This window comes from Spermophilus citellus (genome assembly GCF_964194105.1).
Source record: "Spermophilus citellus genome assembly, chromosome: 9".
Lineage (NCBI taxonomy): Eukaryota > Metazoa > Chordata > Mammalia > Rodentia > Sciuridae > Spermophilus > Spermophilus citellus.
In genome coordinates, this window is record NC_138191.1 from 132,283,360 (window position 1) to 132,303,179 (window position 19,820).

General features: G+C 42.9%; 1 protein-coding gene across 1 annotated transcript in view; it reads right to left on the minus strand.

The window, feature by feature from the left end:
• The window catches only part of PEX14 (peroxisomal biogenesis factor 14), a 144,913-nt gene that overhangs the window by 76,837 nt on the left and 48,256 nt on the right, over window positions 1–19,820 (minus strand). The window contains exon 3 of the mRNA XM_081305733.1: window positions 11,336–11,420. Coding sequence (XP_081161859.1) covers window positions 11,336–11,420 — 85 coding nt within the window. The remainder of the gene's footprint in view (window positions 1–11,335; window positions 11,421–19,820) is intronic.

A 19,820-nucleotide genomic window follows, 5' to 3' on the forward strand; every position in this document is an offset into this window, starting at 1 on the left:
ACTAAGTTGAAGCACAACAATAAAAGGTGAATGTGGTCTCCTCCCCCACCAACATCTTACTGTACACTACTCACCCTTCTGTGATAATGTGAGATAGTACAATGCCTATATGATGAGATGCAGGAGGTGAATGACACAGGTCCAGTGATGCAGCTTCGGGTTACCTGAGCACAAGTACTTCAGTCCTGTGACAGTTTGATAATCAGGCTGGCAACTAAGTGATGGGCACATAGGATATACACAGCAGACCCACTGGACAAAGGGATGATTTCTGTCCAAGGAAGGAGTGGAACAGCTCAAGATTTAATTATGTTACTCAGAATGGTCTGCAATTTAAAACTTATGAATTGTTTATTTCTGAAAAATTTCCACTTAATATTTTCAGTAGGGGCTGGGGATGTGGCTCAAGTGGTAGCGCGCTCGCCTGGCATGTGTGCGGCCCGGGTTCGATCCTCAGCACCACATACCAACAAAGATGTTGTGTCCGCCGAGAACTAAAAAATAAATATTAAAAAAAAATTCTCTCTCTCTCTCTCTCTCTCTTTTAAAAAAAAATATTTTCAGTACAAGGTTAACTGCACAACTGAATTGCAGAGCAAAACTGCAGGGAAGTGGGGGCTTATGTCATCTTAGAGGATACACATTCTGTTGATGATTACTGTTGTCAATTAAGCCCTCATTTTAGTGCTAATATTCTGCTAAATACTTTTCATATTATTTTCATTTAATTCTGAGAAGAATTTTTTTCAGTAAATACTATCATTAACCCCATTTTACAGAAAAAGAAACCAAGATATGACGAGGTTACACATTCCATGCAATATCCAGAACGAGAAAGCAATGAAGTTGGGATCCGAAATCAGGCAGTCTACACACCACAGACTCGCCTCCCAGGCTGAAGTACTGCAAACATGACCCATTATTTAGTCACTCGTAAGACTGCTTCCATGAGGAAAATGTGATGCCTGCATCTTCCTATTTTCTAGACTCAAAATGCTGGTCTACTTATACATGAATGGTAAGAATATAAAATGGGGGCTGGGGTTGTGTTTCAGTGGGAGAGCACTTGCCTAGTATGTGTAAGGCACTGGGCTCAATTCTTAGCATCCCATAAAAAAAAAAAATGAATAAAATAAAGGTTCATCAACATCTAAAAAAAAATATTTTAAAAAAATGTAAAATGGTACACCCACTTTCAAAAACAGTTTGGAAAAAATTTAAATATACTCCTACCACATAATTCCACCCATAAGTATTAACGCAAAAGAAAATGAATTGTATATCCTGACAAAGACTTATACACAAATATTTGTTAACAGTCCTATTTTTGATATTCAAAAACTGGATCTCAAAGTCAAGGCAAAAGTCTGGGGAACTTAGCTATTCCCTGTCTCAAAACAAAAAAGGGCTGGGGATGCTGCTCACTGATTAAGTGCTCCTGAGTTCAATCTTCAGTACTGCAAAAGAGAGAGAGAGAGAGAGACAGAGAGAGAGACAGAGACAGAGACAGAGATAATGTCTACAATGACAAAAGAGAAAGAAACTGTAGTATGGTCATATAATGTACTACTACTCAGCACTAAAAAGTAATAAACTACTGATATACAAAAAACATGGCTGAGTATCAAAATAATTATGCTGAAGGAAAAAACTAGACAAAAACAGTACATACGGGATGATTCCAATCATATAAAATTCTAAAAAAACAAACTAATTTATGGTGATAGAAGATAAATCCATACTTGTCTGGGTACTGGGAATGTAGGGCAGGAAGAAATTCATAGGGTACTGGGTAATTAATTATCTTAATTGTGATGATAATTTTACAAATACTTGTATATTAAATCAAATAAAGTTGCTTCTTTCTCTCTTTCTCTAGCTGTGCCGCGCACGCACGCACGCGCACACACACCTGGAGACTCGTGAAGCCTCCCTTCACCTCATATATCCCATCCAAAACTGAGCAGTCTAACTTATTCTTTTACTGTGTCTGTGGTTCTGTCCTTATTTTCCAGAAAGTTATGTGGTACAGGGCAAAGAACCCTAGTCCGCAAACATAAGTCCTACGTCTGTTTTTGTCACTGATTAGCTCTAAATTAACCTCTAAGAGCCCCAATCTGTATAATGGAAGAAAAGAGATGCTCTGAGGTCTATTAAATCATATACTCATTCATTTAACAAATATTTATTTACCTACTTACTACATATTAAGATTACAGTGAAGATGGGCTGGGGTTCTGGCTCAATGGTAGAGCGCTCACCTAGCGCGGGCGAGTCCCTGTGTTCGATCCTCAGCACCACATTAAAAAAAATAAATAAATAAAACAAAGTTATTATGTCCAATTACAACTAAAAAATAAACATTTAAAAAAAAGATAACAGTGAAGAAATTAACTAAGATGTGTGAGAGTGTTTCATGAATTGCAAAATTCTTTACAAAACCATGCTATCATTTCTATTTTCCATTTCTACTGCCAAGGCTCCCAGATCCTCTACACCTGACAACCGGCAAGTCTTTCTCGCGGTAGCTGGTCTGACTGTTGCCAGGCCAAGTCAGTTTGGATACACAGCCTAGAGTAAACTTCCTTAAGCAGAGTTTCACTGTATTTCAAGTGGCCCAAGTAGTACCATCGACAGTACCTGTTAACACTGGATCCTACAGCTGGCTCCTCCCTCACTAGCTAACCCACCAACCTCAACTCTTTTCCTGCTTGCAGACCCCACAAGCCACTCCTGCTAACTGCACATGTGCCCCCCTCACTAATGATGTCCTTCCGACTCTTCTCTCTCTGCCCCTTGCTTTCCTCAATGCAAAGCTCTGATCTCCTCAGTAACCTTGGAGAAGAGTGTTCTGACTAGATACTTTAAGATTAAAGACAAAACAAGCAGTGTACACATATAAGCACTGTATTTTGGTAGAGGCGTAAATGTTAGTAATTCTGAAACTACATGTGTACTAGGGTTGAACAAATAAATTGTAAAGGGGCAGAGGGGAGAACTGAGCTCCTTTTGAAACTGTTACTGGGGTCTTCCAATTCTAGCCATCCATTCCTTCAGTCCATTCACTCATTAGACTCAGTGTGGGATGGTGCAGCTGGACACTGAAGATGCTAGTAAGAATGTTAAGACCTCTGCCCTTGAGGAGCTCGGGTCTAGTGAGCAGCATTATACTCCAGCTTCCCCCTAATCTGCTTTGCTGACTTTTTGTGTGAGCGTGTGTGTGTGTGTGAGCGCACACACAAACACGCTAGGGCTCAAACTCAGGGCCTCACGCATGCTAGACAAAATACCACTGAGCTACACCCTCAGGCCCCGCTTTGTTGACTTCTACTGAACTACTGCTCTTTTTCGTGGATAACATGGATACCACTGATAAGGACTCAGCATCCATTCCTACTTCCTCCTAATGAGCTTTTGGTACTAGAAAAGATAGGTCTCCGTTTTTCTTTCATAATGTATCTAATGTAATAATACTCTGCACCAGATAGGGCTGACTACCCCACCAATAGCTTAGGATCTACAAAGCACCAAGTCAAAACCAAAGAGAACTACAGTACATACTTCATTTGAATACAAATCAGATCGCCTTTCCATTTGTTTGAATGTTTACTTTGAATCAAAAGTTAGATTTATGAGCTGGGTGCAGTGGTGTGTGCCTATATTCCCATCTACTAGGGGAGACTGAGGCAGGAGGATCGCATGAGGAAAAGAGCTCAATGAGGGTCTGGGCAACACAGAGAGACTTTCTCAAAAAAAATCATTTTAATTAAATTTACAAACCTATATCCATTCAAAAGATGAGATATGAAGGAAATTCTTTTAAAAAGAAAGCATGTCTTGCTAGGCATGGTGGTGGATGCCTGTAATTCCTGCATCTCTGGAAGCTGAGGCAGAGGATCTCGAGTTCAAAGCCAGCCTCAGCAAAAGCGAGGCACTAAGCAACTCAGTGAGACCTTCTCTAAATAAAATACAAAAAATAGGGCTGGGATGTGGATCAGTGGCCGAGTGCCCCTGAGTTCAATCCCAGGTACCCACCCCACCACACACACACAAAAAAAGACAGAAAGCATGTCTCACATAATCAATAATCAGAATGCCCATCCCCTCAAAACCTAAATGTGCTAAGCATTAATAGCAATTTGTTGCACTTTTTTTTCTCCCTTTTTCTGGTGGGAGGAAGGGTGCTGGGGATTGAATCTGGGGATATTTTGCCACTGAGCTATATCCCCAACCCTTTTTATTTTGAGACAGGGTCTTCACTAAGTTTTTTAGGACCTCACTAAATTGCTAAAGCTGGCCTTAATACCTGCAATTCTCCTGCCTCAGCCTTCTGAGACGCAGGGATTACAGGCATGCACCACCATTATAGGCTCTCTTTTCTATTAGTAATTTCCTTCTATATATAGTTATGTTTATATTAAAAGATAGCTTTATTTCCTTCTCTAAGAAACATGAAATTCTAAGTAAGAAAAATATCCCGTAGCCTGCTCACCATACATAAAAATACTCCTTTTAGCATGGCACCATGTTCAACACTGACACATGTTCAACAATATATATCCAAGAATATCTACCAGACTATTCTTTGAAACAGCAAAAGAGAGGAATCAATCTAAATGTACACAAACTTGGGACTGGTTAAAGAAAGTATGATGCAGGCAAACCATGGAATACTATGCAGCCAATGAAAAGAATAAAATAAATCTGTATGTATCAATGAATGACGACCAAGATAAAGTGCCAAGTGCAAAGATAAAGAGTAAAATACGCCACCACTCTGTTTAAAAAGTGTTTCTATGGGGGAATAATAAATGTTAATATGATTCTATGTGGCTAGACTATCTCAAATGATACCTAACAAACTGTTAACAGCAGCATTCTCTGGAAAAGAAAATGGGGCGGCCGGTAGAAACAATAGAAACAAGAAGGAAAGACAAGTTATTTTTCACTGTTCATCCTTCTTGATTGTTTGCATTTTGGCAGGGGTGGGGGGTAGTACCAGGAATTAAACTCGGGGGCAGTTGACCCTGACTGAGCCACATCCCCAGCCCTATTTTGTATTTTATTTAGAGACAGGGTCTCACTGAGTTGTTTAGCACCTTGCCTTTGCTGAGGCTGGCTGTGAACCCTCGATCCTCCTGTCTCAGCCTCCAAAGCTGCTGGGATTACAGACATGCACCACCATACCCAGTCCTAGCCCTTTTTATTTTGAGACAGGATCCCTAGCCCCTTTTGTTTTTTAATTAATTTATTTTTTCTGTGGAGAGAGGTGAGTACCAGGAAGTGAACTCGGGTACTCAACCACTGAACCACACCCCCAGCCCTATTTTGTATTTTATTAAGAGACAGGGTCTCACTGAGTTGCTTAGCACCTCGTTTTTGCTGAGGCTGGCTTTGAACTTACGAACCTCCTGCCTCAGCCTGCCGAGCTGCTGGGATTACAGATGTTCACTACCGTGCCTAGCTTGATTGTCTGCATTTTTAAAAGTATGTACCTTACCTTTTGAAAAAGTTAAAAACAAAACAAAAACATAACACTAAGATACACAACAATGTTACTTTCACCACTTTATTGTTCTTTGCAGTATTGTTTCAGGCACCCAAGATTAAGAAAAGAATCATTCTATGGAAAATATCAAAGTAACTGAGAAAATCCAAAAGAGCTCACCCCTCCCATGCTCCTCTGCCACTTCCCCAAGTGCAGGGTGAAGTGCAGGAAACTGCGGGGCTTGGCCTCCCAGGGCAGCAAATGCCAGCAGTTCCCTCTGAATGGGGAAGCCACGACATGGCTACTGCCAGCATTCAGCTGGTCTAGCTGCTGTAGGTCTCATCCTGGATGCTGAGAAAAATCTGTGGAGTTCAGACAAGTTTGGATAACAAGGAGAGCAGGAGAATTGATGGGGGGGGAACCAGTCAGTGTGATGAATGGGCTGGTCCAGAACAGCAGGTGACGGATATGCAGATGCAAGACTGGCAGGGAAGGAAGATGGTCCATGCACAACAGATGGATGAAGATGCTCAATCATCCTCAGGAACAAGCATGCGGCTGCCACACCGCCCTGTCTGCTCCGGCCCAGGCTCCTGACTCACCTGCAGGATGCAACCCCCTCATCAGGACAGGGCCCATGGCAGGAAGAGCAGGAGGTGGTAGATGCCACCCTAATGCAAGCTAAACTCAGAGCCTATTGCTAGGGATGGCCTCTTTTCACTTTGCTTTCTTCCTCCAGCTTCCAAAGACACACCAATTTTGTCTCTCTCTGTGGCTCCCACTCCTGAGGAAGGCTTTACAGCTAGGGTAACCTGTTTTCCAGCCCACTTCTTGCCCACTGTCCTCTCTGTTTTCTCTTCCTCTTCACAGTTAATGACAGAAAACTTAAACAAGTGTCCTGTTTGGTTCAAGTTCATGATCAACTAGAACTCCTCAGGTAAGGATACTTGATTCTTTCAGTCATCTAAGACTAACAGAGAATTAAGGGCAATAAGAAAAGCCATTCAACTCCTACCTATTCTCAGAATAGGCACAACTTTCAAAATGACCATGATATATACCCAGTTTAATCACTCCAGCAAATATAGGAGTGCACTGAAATCTTGCTGCCATAATCCAGGTCCCCTTAACAAAGGCTCAAAAGGGCCAGACGGCCCCTCACAGTGCCAACACTACTCCTTCCAGCTCAGCTGCAGGAGTTCCAGGGGAAGAGGCAACAGCCGCAGTCAACAAAAGGGTGGTGCTGGCAAGCCGTCTGCCCTGACCCCCAAGCTATCTGCTGGACCCCAGCTCCAGGAACAAAAGCATTGTAAAAAGATTTCTGGCTTCACCAAGACACTTAAAGAATTAATTATAAAGTAAAGCTGAAGGAGAAAATTAATTTTAGAAACACAAGAGGTTACTTTTTTTTTTCTTTCTCCTGGAGATGGGGGAGGAAACACAGTTATTTTCGTTTTCATCCTTGGGGCACAAGCTGGGAGCTGTCCAGTCGATAACCTGGCCATCAGAACAAGGTTTGTAATTAAAAGGTCAGTGACCTGGAAAGCCAGGGCCCCACTCCCAGAGCTTCTCAGTAATGACGGAGCTATTAAATTAAGACTGTTATGAAATCAATGCTAAAAAAGCTTTCATGGTAACGAGATTCCATTCAAGGACATGCAAACTACCTCATGAAATGGACGTAAATGATAAAAGAAAAAAGAAAGAAAGAAAGAAAAGTAATAAAAGAGAGTTAAATTGAAATCTGTGTAAGAATTCACTCCCCCTTAAAATACTCCATCGAGAGTAAGCCCTTCACCTCTATCTACTACCAAGGTTGAGACCATCAGGTTCCTTCCAGCAAGGAGGCAGTTTTGCTACTGGGTTCCGCTTCCAGGAACAGAAAAAAGATTAAGATCTAGTTTCACCTTTTAGTATGAGAAAGTATGGTGGTATGTTTTATTTGTTTAGTTTTCCTTCCCTACCCTCATCCTGTACTCAAGGACTATTTATTAGATGAAAGAGAAAAAAAAGCCCTTAACTTCAGAAGGGCACAACAAGTAAAAGTGTCAGCCAACATCACCCCTGGCCCCACTGGGCAGACTTCTGCAGGAATGTGTGCGATGCTCACCCTGCACTAGAAGCTTGCTCTGTGAATGGCATGCTAGTTAACAGATAACGCCATCCCCTCCTCACCCCGTCTTCCTTTGGCTCACCTACATATCACCTTAACCCACCTGGTACTCAGCCTGCTCAACAAGGTTGGAAACAGACTACCTCCAAACATTTTGGGGTTGGACAGGGTGTCAAATCAATACAAGCCTACTGATAAGCATCTCCAAGCTTCTAACTTCCTGGACTGATCCTGTTGCTAATTTTAGGGTCCTCTGGCTCCCTAGACTGCAGCTTGCTTAAAGCCCCAGATAAAACAGCATGCCAACAAGAACTGTTTCTATATATAGACCAGTTCTGTGAGGGCTTAAACCCCACACACACCCCAGTCATCATGTGGGGCTGACTCCGCAGCTGATGATCTGCAGAATCGGGTGGCTGGAAGGAAAACAAAAACATTTATTCTAACACTCTGAAGGTGAACAGCTGCTTTTCCCTTTCATCCAAAAACTTTCTGATAAAAGGAAGAAATGCTGTAAATTATACAAAATGGCAGTACAAACTTGAAAGAAAATGATAAATGATTCTAATAACTCCATGTTTCTCATTAATGACTCCATATTCAGACTTTAAGGCATCCCAAAGAGATCTCAAAACAAAATAAGACAGACCTTTGCAAACCAATGCTTTTCCATTGCTAGCCCACTCCCTCCCCGCCACCCCCACACCCCCAATCAGAAAGCACAACACTTAACCTGTCAGTAACAGAGGCAGCATGCGGCATGCTCCACGCTGCGCTGTGGTTTCACAATAAAACAAACTCAGCTGATGCGCCTAAAGTAACCCTCATTTTCCACTAACTGACATGCACTACAGGGACCTCAATTTCTATATCAAATATTAAATAATATTAAAAGAAAAACAAAATTGGATTTGCCTTTTCAGGACAGAGATGTTTATTAAAAAAAAGAAAGTCAAGATTATAATTCAAGTCAGTGCTCCACTGCAATTCCCTGAAGTGACATTTGCTAGGAAACGCCAAGCCCACAGTAGCTGAGAGCGCTCCCAAAGCCAGCGCCCCAAACCCACCACAGCAATGATCCTGCAGGGAGACCCCAGAGTGACCGTGCCAGAACCTTGCTCTCTCCTGCCCCTGACGGCCAGTGAGCCAACTCTCTGCTCTTCTACAACTACTGTTAGTTAGGGACAGGGTAGCTGCTCTTCCCTTGTCCCCTTCAGAGATAGTGCCAAGCTGTCCTGGTCATGTAAGCCTGACCCAAGGAATAGCAGAAATTTAAAAAGTGAAGTTTAAATCCACAGAGGGGCTTTTCTTCCCCAGACGCCAATCAAACCTTGGGATTCTCTGCCCAGAAAGGGTCCTGCCAGAACTTACCCTATTGGGATTCAACTCGGAAATGGATAATTACCAACTGAAGCAGCATTTTAGAGGATAATGGAGTTGGGTGATTAGCTTCAGTGATTCTGGGTTTAAGTACAGGGAAAAACTCCCATGGTTCTCTTTAGAGAAAGAAGGGTAGGGTAGCGTCTCACGGCTCCCCAAATTCTAAAAACTCCAAGCCAAATTTGGGTCCACTCCATCAACAATATTCGTCTCCTTCAGGTCCCTGCTCACACACTACCCTCTTAGAGAGACCAACAAGCCCTGTGTGTGACCATCCCACACCAGCCCTGGTGTCCCTCATCCCCTCACTCCCTGCTCTGTCCCTTGGCACTTCCATTTGATATCCCACAGACTTCGCTGTTCCATTTGTTCACTGCCTGTCTCAGGACTGAAGCTCGGCAAGGGCAGGGATTCTATCTGTTCTGTTCTTAGTACATCCCTGTGGGGGAGAGCAGGGCATGGCACAGGGTAGCCACTCCCCTTGGGTAAACTGATTGATTAATCAGTTGGGTAAGAGCAACAAATAATAATTGCACCAAACGGTTTCCTCTCTACAGTAATTACGAGCCAAGTGACTCAAAAGAAGTATTATTTGGTCCAGAGTTTCTCTCTCTCTCTCTTTTTCTTTCCCTCTCCCAGTCAGGGATTTATTAAAATTAAACAGATTAGATGGAGCTCCTGATACTAAAACTGCTCAGCAAAGCCTGCGGTGGGGAAGTGCCGAGCAAACACCAGAGACATTTGTCTCTAAATTGCTCTAAATACCTTCTGCAAATGAAATTCTAACCCAGCTGCGTTTGAGAGAAAATGAGGACTAACTGGTCATTGTCGGTGGAAGAGAAGATCAGACAGTTATAATATTGCACAATATACTGGGCTAAGGATCTCTGGGCAACCATAGATTTTGTCTCAGGTTACCCCGGGTAATCAGCTCAGCTTTTAGGCTCAGCTTTCCCCTGCTTCAATGCTTTGATGAGAGAGCTGAAATCCCTAAGCTTTTATGATTAATTACTCCCCATAGGTACACATATTTCAAGGAAAAACTCTTTTATGGCATGATGCTTGCCGAGTGGAGAGGCCAGCCAGCACACTCCAAATTTTAATAATCTCCTAATGACGGGGTAAGTGAGACACAGCCAGAGAGCACACAACGCCCTCACCAACTCCATCACAGGGACCCGGCTTTGGGGCTGCTGCTAAGCAGCTGCCTGTGAATGAGACATTTGGGCTTACTGTGCCCAAACCTTGTGAGCAGGCCCTGGGCTGTGAGCAGGAGAAGAGATCAGCAGGATCTCACAGCACTACTTTGGTGGAACATCATGGAGCAGCCCTAGGAAATGTCACCAAAACATTCAATCATCTATTCCAGGCAAAAGTGACTGAAACACCAGAATTTCGAGGCCAACACTCTAGCTTTTTTTTTTTTTTTTTTTTATTTTTTAGTTAAATTTAGACACAATATCTTTATTTTATTTTTATGTGGTGCTGAGGATCAAACTCAGTGCCTCACGCATGCTAGGCAAGTACTCTACCTCTGAGCCACAACCCCAGCCCCCCCAACACTCTAGCTTCTAAAGAAAAAAAAAAAAACAGGTCTTTTTAGGAGGGGAGGAGGCTTACTTTTCTCCTCTTATGTTATATAAAGGCCTTTAAACAACTTCCTAGATTTCCATAAAATTAAATATTCCAAGAATGAAAATTCCAGCTTCTTTTTTGGTTGGTTAGTTGGTTGTTTTCATTTCACAAAAAAGAAAAATATCCTAAATTCCAACAGAACCAGAATAGATTCTGTCTGTTTCAGACAATATTGAATATGTCAGTATCCATTTTATTCCTGCTTACAGAAGTACCATAAACCAGTAATTTACCACTTCAATTCGCAAATCAGACTGACCCAGAGCTTGACCTTAACCTGACCTTGTTCAGTCAACTTGTTCCCCTTGTCCTTCACTTTTTTCTTCCTCATTCCTTACTGAAGCAGCTGGCCTCCTAGAGCCAGGTTTCTGCAGCCTGGGTTGCTGAGAGAGGATGGGACCAGAAAGCAGAAGTCTTCCAGTCTTACTCAACAGACCAATTCTGCTATGAAGGCTCCCTCTGCCAAGCTGGTCTTGGCCTTATAGCTGGTGCTTAATTAACCAAATCATGTAACCTCTTTGCTCCACTGCTAGGGAAGAAATCTGCATTCCCCAAGTGGGGGTCGTCTCACTCCCACTCTCCAGGCTTAGACAAGAGGACTTCCCCGGGCAGGCTGAGAGCCTTCATCTCCACAGCACCCACTTCCGCATTACAGCCTCACCCGCCCCATCCTCAGCCCCTTTCTGCAGGTCACTCTGCCTGGCTGGGGAAACCTGTACCTTTCTTCTTAAGGAATGCTCTCCTGGTCGCAAGTGGACTCTGGCGAACCCGGGAATTCTGTAGAAACTTCACTGCTGTGGCAATCTGGTGGGGAAGATAAAACAGAAAAGAGTTAACTTCAACAGTCCGAATTTCAAGATGAAAATCCTCAAGTTCCCAGGGCCACAGAAACAAGTGTATGACTATCATAAAATGTATAACTAGTTATTTCTTAGGTTTAAAATTGACCTAAATGTAAGATCAGGTCATTCCCAAGTCTTCCTGCATCTGAGTGATCAAATATAACCCCTTACCTTACATTCTCAGACCGGCAATGTGTCTTTCCTGTCTTCCCTGTTCAAGCTGGGGTTTTTTGGCCACTCACCCAGTCACTACCCTTGTGCTATGCAACCCTCTTTCTGAAGTCCTCCCTTTCCCACCTCTACCCGACTATGCACCCCCCCCCCGCCCACACACACACCCCACCACCACCACCACCACCACAGCAGTCCTTCTAGAGCCTGTTCTGACTCCTCGGAGCATTCCCTAAATAAGCAAGCTCTCTCTCATCTCCCTCTTCTCATTCCTCAGTGCTGTGGTGTGTGCAAATAACTGAAGGTGTTATGACACTGTCTTCGAATGTCAGGCTGCCTCCCTGGCCACACTGTGAGTGAGTGCTGAGCACTTACCGGCCAAAGAGGACTGTATAAGAGATGACACATGTAGCTGCCACACCAGTTCCTCCTGTGCAGCACAGCTGGAAGAGCCATCAAAGGGCAAAATTTGGGGTTCCCTGGCTAAATGCTGTAGACTAACAGATCATCTCCCTACCTCTGGTGAGGAATATTATTTAATGAAATCTTGTCTACAAATCAGCCAAATAGGGGATGGAAGGGAGACCCCTAAAGGCATTAGTCTCCACTGTCCCTCAGCACCCTTGAGGCACACGTTCACATGGCCTTCTGCCGCCCAAGATGCAAGGATGGAAAGCACCAACCTGCCCCTGGGAGGAAAGGGGGCTGTTTTGAATGAATGGCTCTGTTCAACTAGTGAAAACCAAAAGAATAATGGTCTCCTGTTACAGGTAAAGCCAACAAGCCCCGAAGTTCACTCTTAAGCCTTTGAAAGAAAACACTTCTCAGGAGGCAGATATAAAGAAGTTTTCTGTGATCCTTAAAAATAAGGGAGCAACTATACAGCGATTCAGACAGTACTGGGACTGCAGACAAAATGCAAGTTATACATCATCTTCTTCTCCACATTTTAAATAAATTTAATCCTGAGAGCAGACAGAACAAAAGATAGGAAGGTAATCAGAAAAGGGGTGGGGGCAGGTGCAGAAAATTCCCTTATTTTCCTATAACCTCTCTGTGGGAGGCTCACCCTAGACTTCTTCCTAAAGGATGAGCTCAGTGTCCTGACCTTCGTGACCTAGGCCTGTCACCCATAAGACATACTAATATTCCTTGACAGCCACAGTCATCTCCCTACAGTTCTTATCTGTCCTCCAACATTGTGAATTCACTGAACATGTTCACAAACCGCAAAAACAGACAGACAGTTCTGGACTAAAGAAAGATCAATGCCTGACCTTCTAGAATCCCAAAGTTAAATGCCCACCCCTCAGCCCCTCAACCAGATGGCCTCAGGTTGCACCAAAATCAAGCAAAATCGAACAACATCTATAATAGTGGCTCATTTTAATGAAGAGATGGAAGAAGGGCAACAGGAAGGAAAGAAAGAGAAAAGACAAAAGGGAAGAAATAAGGAGGGAAAAGGAAAGGAGGAGGCCATAGGACAGGAGGAGACAAGACAGAAGGGAGGAGGGGGAAAAAGGAAAGAAGGGAAAAAACAAAGGAAGAGAGAGGCCCACGCTCTGTAAAGAGAAGGACAGGTACACATCACAGGCCCCGGGGGTCAACGCCAATCTGCACTGCTCAGATGGCTCTGGGATAATTGTTCTTCACCTGGAGGAAAAAATGCACCTTCAACACACAAGAAAATGACAGTATTGGTATCATGTGGCAGTCTCTGCCGCTCTGATGTGTGTACCAGGTGTCAGAGGAAATGTAGATGAACAGGTCTTAGGCAGGAGGTGCAAACAGCACAGCTTCTATCATTCACCCTCTCCCACATCCTCCCAAAATTTCCCATGACAGAAAGAAAACAGAACCCCACTACTAAAATGCACGGGTTTCACCTTGCTTTTTTAATATAGTCCTTGGTATATGCATTTCTGGTCAGAGAGCAAAGTTCTGATGGGTTTAATGGTGCACTCAATGCAGTGCTTGGCGCATTCCATCAATTTTTTTAAAAAAATTGCATCTCTTATTTCTTTAAATACATTAATCAGCCTAGTGTAGGCAAAACGGATCCATCGGACAATGCAATAAACATGAATTATCATCTATCCAACACGCATAATGGCTTAAAAATACATAATAGCAGGTGTAGTTTAAATGATTAGTTATTACACCTGTGGTGGGTCTGATTCAATTGGGAAAAATCATCTTTAATAGGTTAAAAGGTTTAGATCACCATGCTTTCCTTAAAGTGGCTGCAGAGAGGGAATGATGGAGTGCTCTGTCATTAGTAATTCATTTAAGAAAAACGTGGGGGATATAGCAAAGAACAGCATAAACGAGCGAATCCAATTTAAACATCAGGTAAAGTAGAAAACACCTTTTTAAAAAGCAAGATAAATGAATTTGGAAGGGAGACGAAATTGACGTATTTATTTTAACGGGAATTTGACAAAGTCCCGGCACACTTCAAACTTGCAAAAATATGAACAATTTCTTTTAAAGTTTCCATTCACTAATTTCAAGTCATATAAAATAATACTGCCGAACACCTACATAAAGTGTATTTGGGGCTTGTTTATGTTCCTCTTGATCTTTGAAAATGCAGGTGACAGGCAAATCACATATTTAACAGCGTGGATATCACTATACCAGATGCAAAAATATAAAGCACCCAAACTAATAGCCTCCACATAATGTGCTGAATAAAAAAGATACCAGATAAGCAGCTACATGCAAGCATGAACATCCAAAACCTCTCTCCTCCTTTCACTTACTACTTCTCCAGCTACTCTTCACTCTCCTCCCTCCCCCACAAGACTGGGGCTACGATGGAGGGGAAGGACCTGTCCAATCTAGAATTTTATAGCTCTGTGACTCATACATCCATAGTAAAAGATTTCCCAAAATTCTTTACTCATAAAGCTAAGATCTTCACCCACTGAATAACTGACAGGGTGCTGCTTTGGGCCTTTCACCAGCCTATTGTTGGACACTTTTCATTAACTTCATAAAGCAATTCAACTGACTTTCCTCTGCAGAGGTCCAACACACACAACATGCTTTTGTTGGATTCAATGATGGGGTGCCTGCAGCCTGTCCCATATTATCATTTGATTTTCTAATTAGACAATGAATGTGACTATTCATGGGTTATATTTGTGCCCAACTAAATTACATAAATTCAGGCCAAATCTTCCGCCTCAATGTCAAAGATGTAAAACGGAGACAGGAACTTTACTGCACATGTTGTGGGAGTGCAGCAAGCCAGGGGGAATTCTAGTGCAAAGCTGATGCCATTGTTGAGCCACTTGCTGGAGTCCATGATAAACATGAAATCGGCTCTCCTCGCCCTCCCCTTGCAAGGCTGTGTTCTTAATAAGTGCACATGGAGTTACGAGTAGCTAGTTTAATAAAAATAAGATGAACTCAGAGGAAAATAGAAGCAAAGTTTCCCACCCCCCGAAACCCCTCTGGCCCTATTGTCTCTCCTCCTGCCCCCACCCCAAGCAAAAGAAAACAACCCTGCCACCACGAACTCCACAATTTTAGGAAAATTCGGTAATTTTTACTTTTTCTCACTTTAAAGGTAGAGGAAAAGACAGATACAGGAGAGGAGTAAAATGTCTTTGTAATCTGTAACAATGGTTATGCTGGAGTCCCTGAGAGCAGTCTGGAAAAAAGGGGGGGGGGACTTCGGGTTGAAAAACATCTTTGGATTCAAGATGACTGGCCAATTGAGAGAGATTTGTGTTTGAGAGACGAGGATTTGTAACTGTATAAATCAATGGAGTACAGTATACTCAGGGGTTATCTGCTATGAACTACGCACTGTTAAATGCATTGTGTGGGGTAAGTAATCCCTGGTGGGAAGAATCCAGGTTCCTGACAGTCTTCACTGAAGAGATGCTTCCTATGTGTTTTCCATTCTCCCACAAAAGACCCGCACGTCGTAATCTTCAGAGCACACACTTTATTTTCTACACGAGGGGGACAGGAGAACAGAGCCTGCCTAATAACAAACCTGGGGTTTGAGGGAGCCTTAGCACTTTGCACCTGACATGTAAACCTGATGCATTGTCTCCGGTGACACTTATTTGGAATGCCACCAATTCCAGCACTCCTGTGTACTCTATACACATCTATCTCCTAAAATGTGAGCATTCATTAGCCATTTTAAAATATTAAAAATATTCAAAAATTAATGACACTATCGACCAGAGCCAAGTCCTTTTTAACCCAAGGAGATCGCAACTAGAAGGCAAGGGAAAATGACCAAGATGAGGACCTGAATTCCCACTCCAGCGTCACGACCATGCGCTGCTCACAAGATTAAATTGCCTGTGAAAGGTTCCTCCGCTCCTGCTCTAAAGTAGAAACCCCAGAATCCTGTTAACAAGCGTTAGACCAAAGCCAACTCGAGTTTTAACAAGGGTTGACTTTAAAAGCCACACAGTGCTGAGAAGGAGAGACCCTTCTTGAAGCAGAAATGCTGCATTTTAGTAAGAAATCAGTACTCTGTCAGGAGTTCCTTGACAAATATGGTCATCGGTGGCACAAGGAAATAGTTGCAAAGCAGCTGTTAATCAGAGAAACACATCGTAGAACGCTGATGCTAGCACTTGTGAAAAAATGCAACGGGCTAATTATGAAGCTATATATCTCACTAAAGAGCCCGCATTCCCTGAGATTCCAGACAGAGCACTCTCGGATCCAGGGTCCTAGGACAACAGAATTCTGGGTTTTCTGCATCCAGTTTCCTCTATGATCTAACATTCACAGCCCAAGGCTTCCATTCTTTCTCAATTCCACACACTCTCTTTTTAGCTGGGGCACAGGCTGGGGAGGGAAGGAAACAGAGGCAGTCACAAGTCACATTCCAAGATGCTGCACAAATTTATCCAAAAAGTGACAGATCCTAAATGAGAGCATAAGAAAACTCTGTGATATGCAAAAGAAAGGAAATATTGAATCACACTCTGAGTGTGGCAGGAGGGCAAGTGTGTGGGGGCTTCACTTGAGGAGCGGCTGCCATCAAAATCAAAAGAAATAATAAAGAGCAGCAGCAATAAGTGAACGGAGATGACTGTCTAAAATCTCAAAGAAGGAAGGGAGCTTCCAGAAAGCAGCTCTCAAGAGTGTGGAATCCAACTCAGGGATGCCCAGGGTCTCAGAGTTGGGTGGGATGGGAAAGTGAATATGCAAAGAAGCTCAGCCAGCCAAAATTCAAATGGTCCTCTGCAAGGACAAAGAGGAATGTGATCCCCAAAACCAGACCAGTGGGAGAGGGCAACACAGCGCACTCGGAGCAGAACCACTGGAATGGCAAGAGGGGAATAACCTTGAGGTGGACAAGAAGCTCAGGCAGCCAAAGCACAGTGCCAAAGTGCCCCCTAGCCGGAGCCAGAGGAGGCGCAGACCAGAGGCGTCCGCTCCGCTAACTCACACAGCCCAAATTAAGTGTTTTCACTCAGGGAAAATGAAATGTTTTGCAAGATGAAACAGAATGAAAATTGAGGTTTTAGGTAATTACTAGTTGGCATTTACATATCACGGGATGGTTCAACACCTATTCATTTTCCTCTTTTATTTTCAATTTTTTAAAATTGCTCATTAAAAATGAACAGATGACAGTGACAGGAATTTTTTTTTTTGGTACTCTTTCCCCTTGTCTGAGGGTTAACAAAATCAGGAGGTACTTTTTAGCCCATTTATCTACAATTAACACACACATATGTGCACACCACACACACACACACACACACACACACACACACACACACGTATGTTCTATTTACATTTTGTTTACAGAAACCAGAAGTTCAAAACTAGTGAGTTGTACTTGAGCTAGCCCTGAACCTGGGGAGGAGTGAGCTCAAAAGTGTGTGGCACACAAAGAGTTAAAGGAAAGCGCCTCTCTCTCAATTGGAATTTCCTGGTTTTGGTCATTGTGTCCTTCCCATTGTTGATTTGGGTTACAACCCTATACTAATTAAGCAAGTGGGCCCTAATTTCCTTTGTTTTACTTTCCTCTGTCCTTTTGTTTTTCATATAAAGAAATAAAATACTTCTGGTAGAACTGCACAAGAGTTGGCATGATAGAAAATGATATATTTTAGGGTCTATTGTATGAATCTGTATTTAGGGAATTCTAAAGCATGCATTATTGACCCTAGTCTCTCTTAAAACACATTGATATATGAAGTAAAAGCCTTTATGAAAAGTGGCAACTTCACATGAGCAAAAACTACCTTTCAGAGTGAAATATCTCTGCCATCTAAATTTTTTTTCTTGGCCCTAGTTAAAAATATTGCATGAACAGCTTGCCAGAATGTCATTGTTTTGTTATTTTATTGAAGTAGTTCTTCCAGAAACGTATGTGGATATAAAAAGCTTTTGAAACCACCACGCACTATTTAATATCAAGTGATGGTTATCTTAGGGACAGAAGGATGACTTTGGAAAGGTTTTCCCGTCCAGCAAGCACTTTGGGTGACACATTCCAGCCCAAAGGGTGCTGCAGGGCCCGGGAGGCAGAGTTGTAAAGGGGTGCTCCACTGTACCTCCACTGCAGAAGAGCTGGAGAAGACACGCTTGCTGTAGAGGAAATGAAAACCCCTGCTTCTGGGTTGATGAGATCAAAGTTCCTTTTTAGGAAAGGTTGAGAAGGAAAAGGATTTTCTCCTTCAGGGAGAAAGAAAAGCAAATTTAAATGCCTTGTCCCCATGCATCCCCACCTGAATTTAGATAGCAGTCTCTCTAATTTTTGATGCAACCAACAAAGCAGTTACCCAAAGAGGGGAGAAAAAAAGGATGACATTTGCCTTTTCCTTGGCTTTGAAATCCAACTGGCAGCAAATTGTTTGAAGTCCTGTTTAGAGAAGAAACTGTAATAGCCTCCTTACTGAAAAGAGGAGGAAAATGCCATTACACACGGATCACGGTAGCAGTGACCTCCGCAGAGAAGGCAAACGAGCTGGCTGTAAGCCGGAGTTTCAGCTAGTGTGCCAGGAACAGAAATAAAAGGTTTATGTGCCAGAGTCGAGTGGCAAGAGTTGGGCACTCTGTCCCAGGAGGTACCAAGGAAAGGCAAGAAGCTCAATTTCCTAATAGTGTTTTTCGGCAGCTCTCTGACTGCTCCTTCTTCCAGTTTCCCTTGGTTTTATATTTTCAATATTCCTCTAATTTCCCTGCACTGTTAAAAAGGAAGCAGAGAGCACTGGGCTTCATGTTGTAAAATTAATGAAGGTGTCAAGCTGTTGAGTTGAATCACTCCAAAGGAATGTAATGACTCAGTGTCCAAGATGCTCCCTAGGAGAACTGTGAGCTCACACAGTGACGGTGGCTGGTGACTCCAACGCTAAAAATATGTGTTGCACAGTCCCCAGGACCTTCCTAATGAAATGATACTACTGCTTCTCATTCCTAGCCTCTTTCTCTCCACCACTAGCAGAATTTTTTGCCTTCTCAAAGTTACTTCTCCACTCCTGGGCCTGGAGCACTGACTGACTTCTTTTGAAGTCAGGGCGAGATAGAAACTCGTGACCCACTAAGCTATGGGATGATTAGAAAGAGAATAAAAGGGCTGAGGTTGTGGCTCAGTGGTAGAGTACCTGCCTAGCATGTGTGAGGTTCGATTCTCAGCACCACATAAAAATAAATTTTAAAAAATAGAAAGGGAATAAAAAACAGCAGCATCCTGGACAGCGGCCACCTCAAGCATCAAGTCATCACTGAGGTCAGATACTGAATAGATGACTTGCAGAATATATGAAGCAGTGCCCCATTCCTGAGGATTTGGCACCTTCTGCTTATAGGGCAAGATGGGCTCCTGAATTCCAAGGAAGATAAGCTCCAGACCAAGAAATCTGTCCTACTGTTACCAACATGTGCCACAAAACAAAACCTCTGAGGAGTCATTCACAAGCACTCCTACCAGAAAACTGGAGAAAAACTAAAGATTACCAAATAAATTTGAGTGCAAAAAAAGAACTAAGTGGGGCACGTGGTGTGCCTCACATTCACATGAAACAAGTCGGTGACCACCTCCTATTTTGTAAGAAAGGGGTCTCTTATGTAGATCCCACCTCTGTAGCCAGTTTCAGAAGTAACTTATCTATACAAAGTGTGTAACCCAGAGAATACAAGCTAAGCCTCTAATGAAAACAAAGAAAATACCATCTTTTTTTTAAATACATCTTTT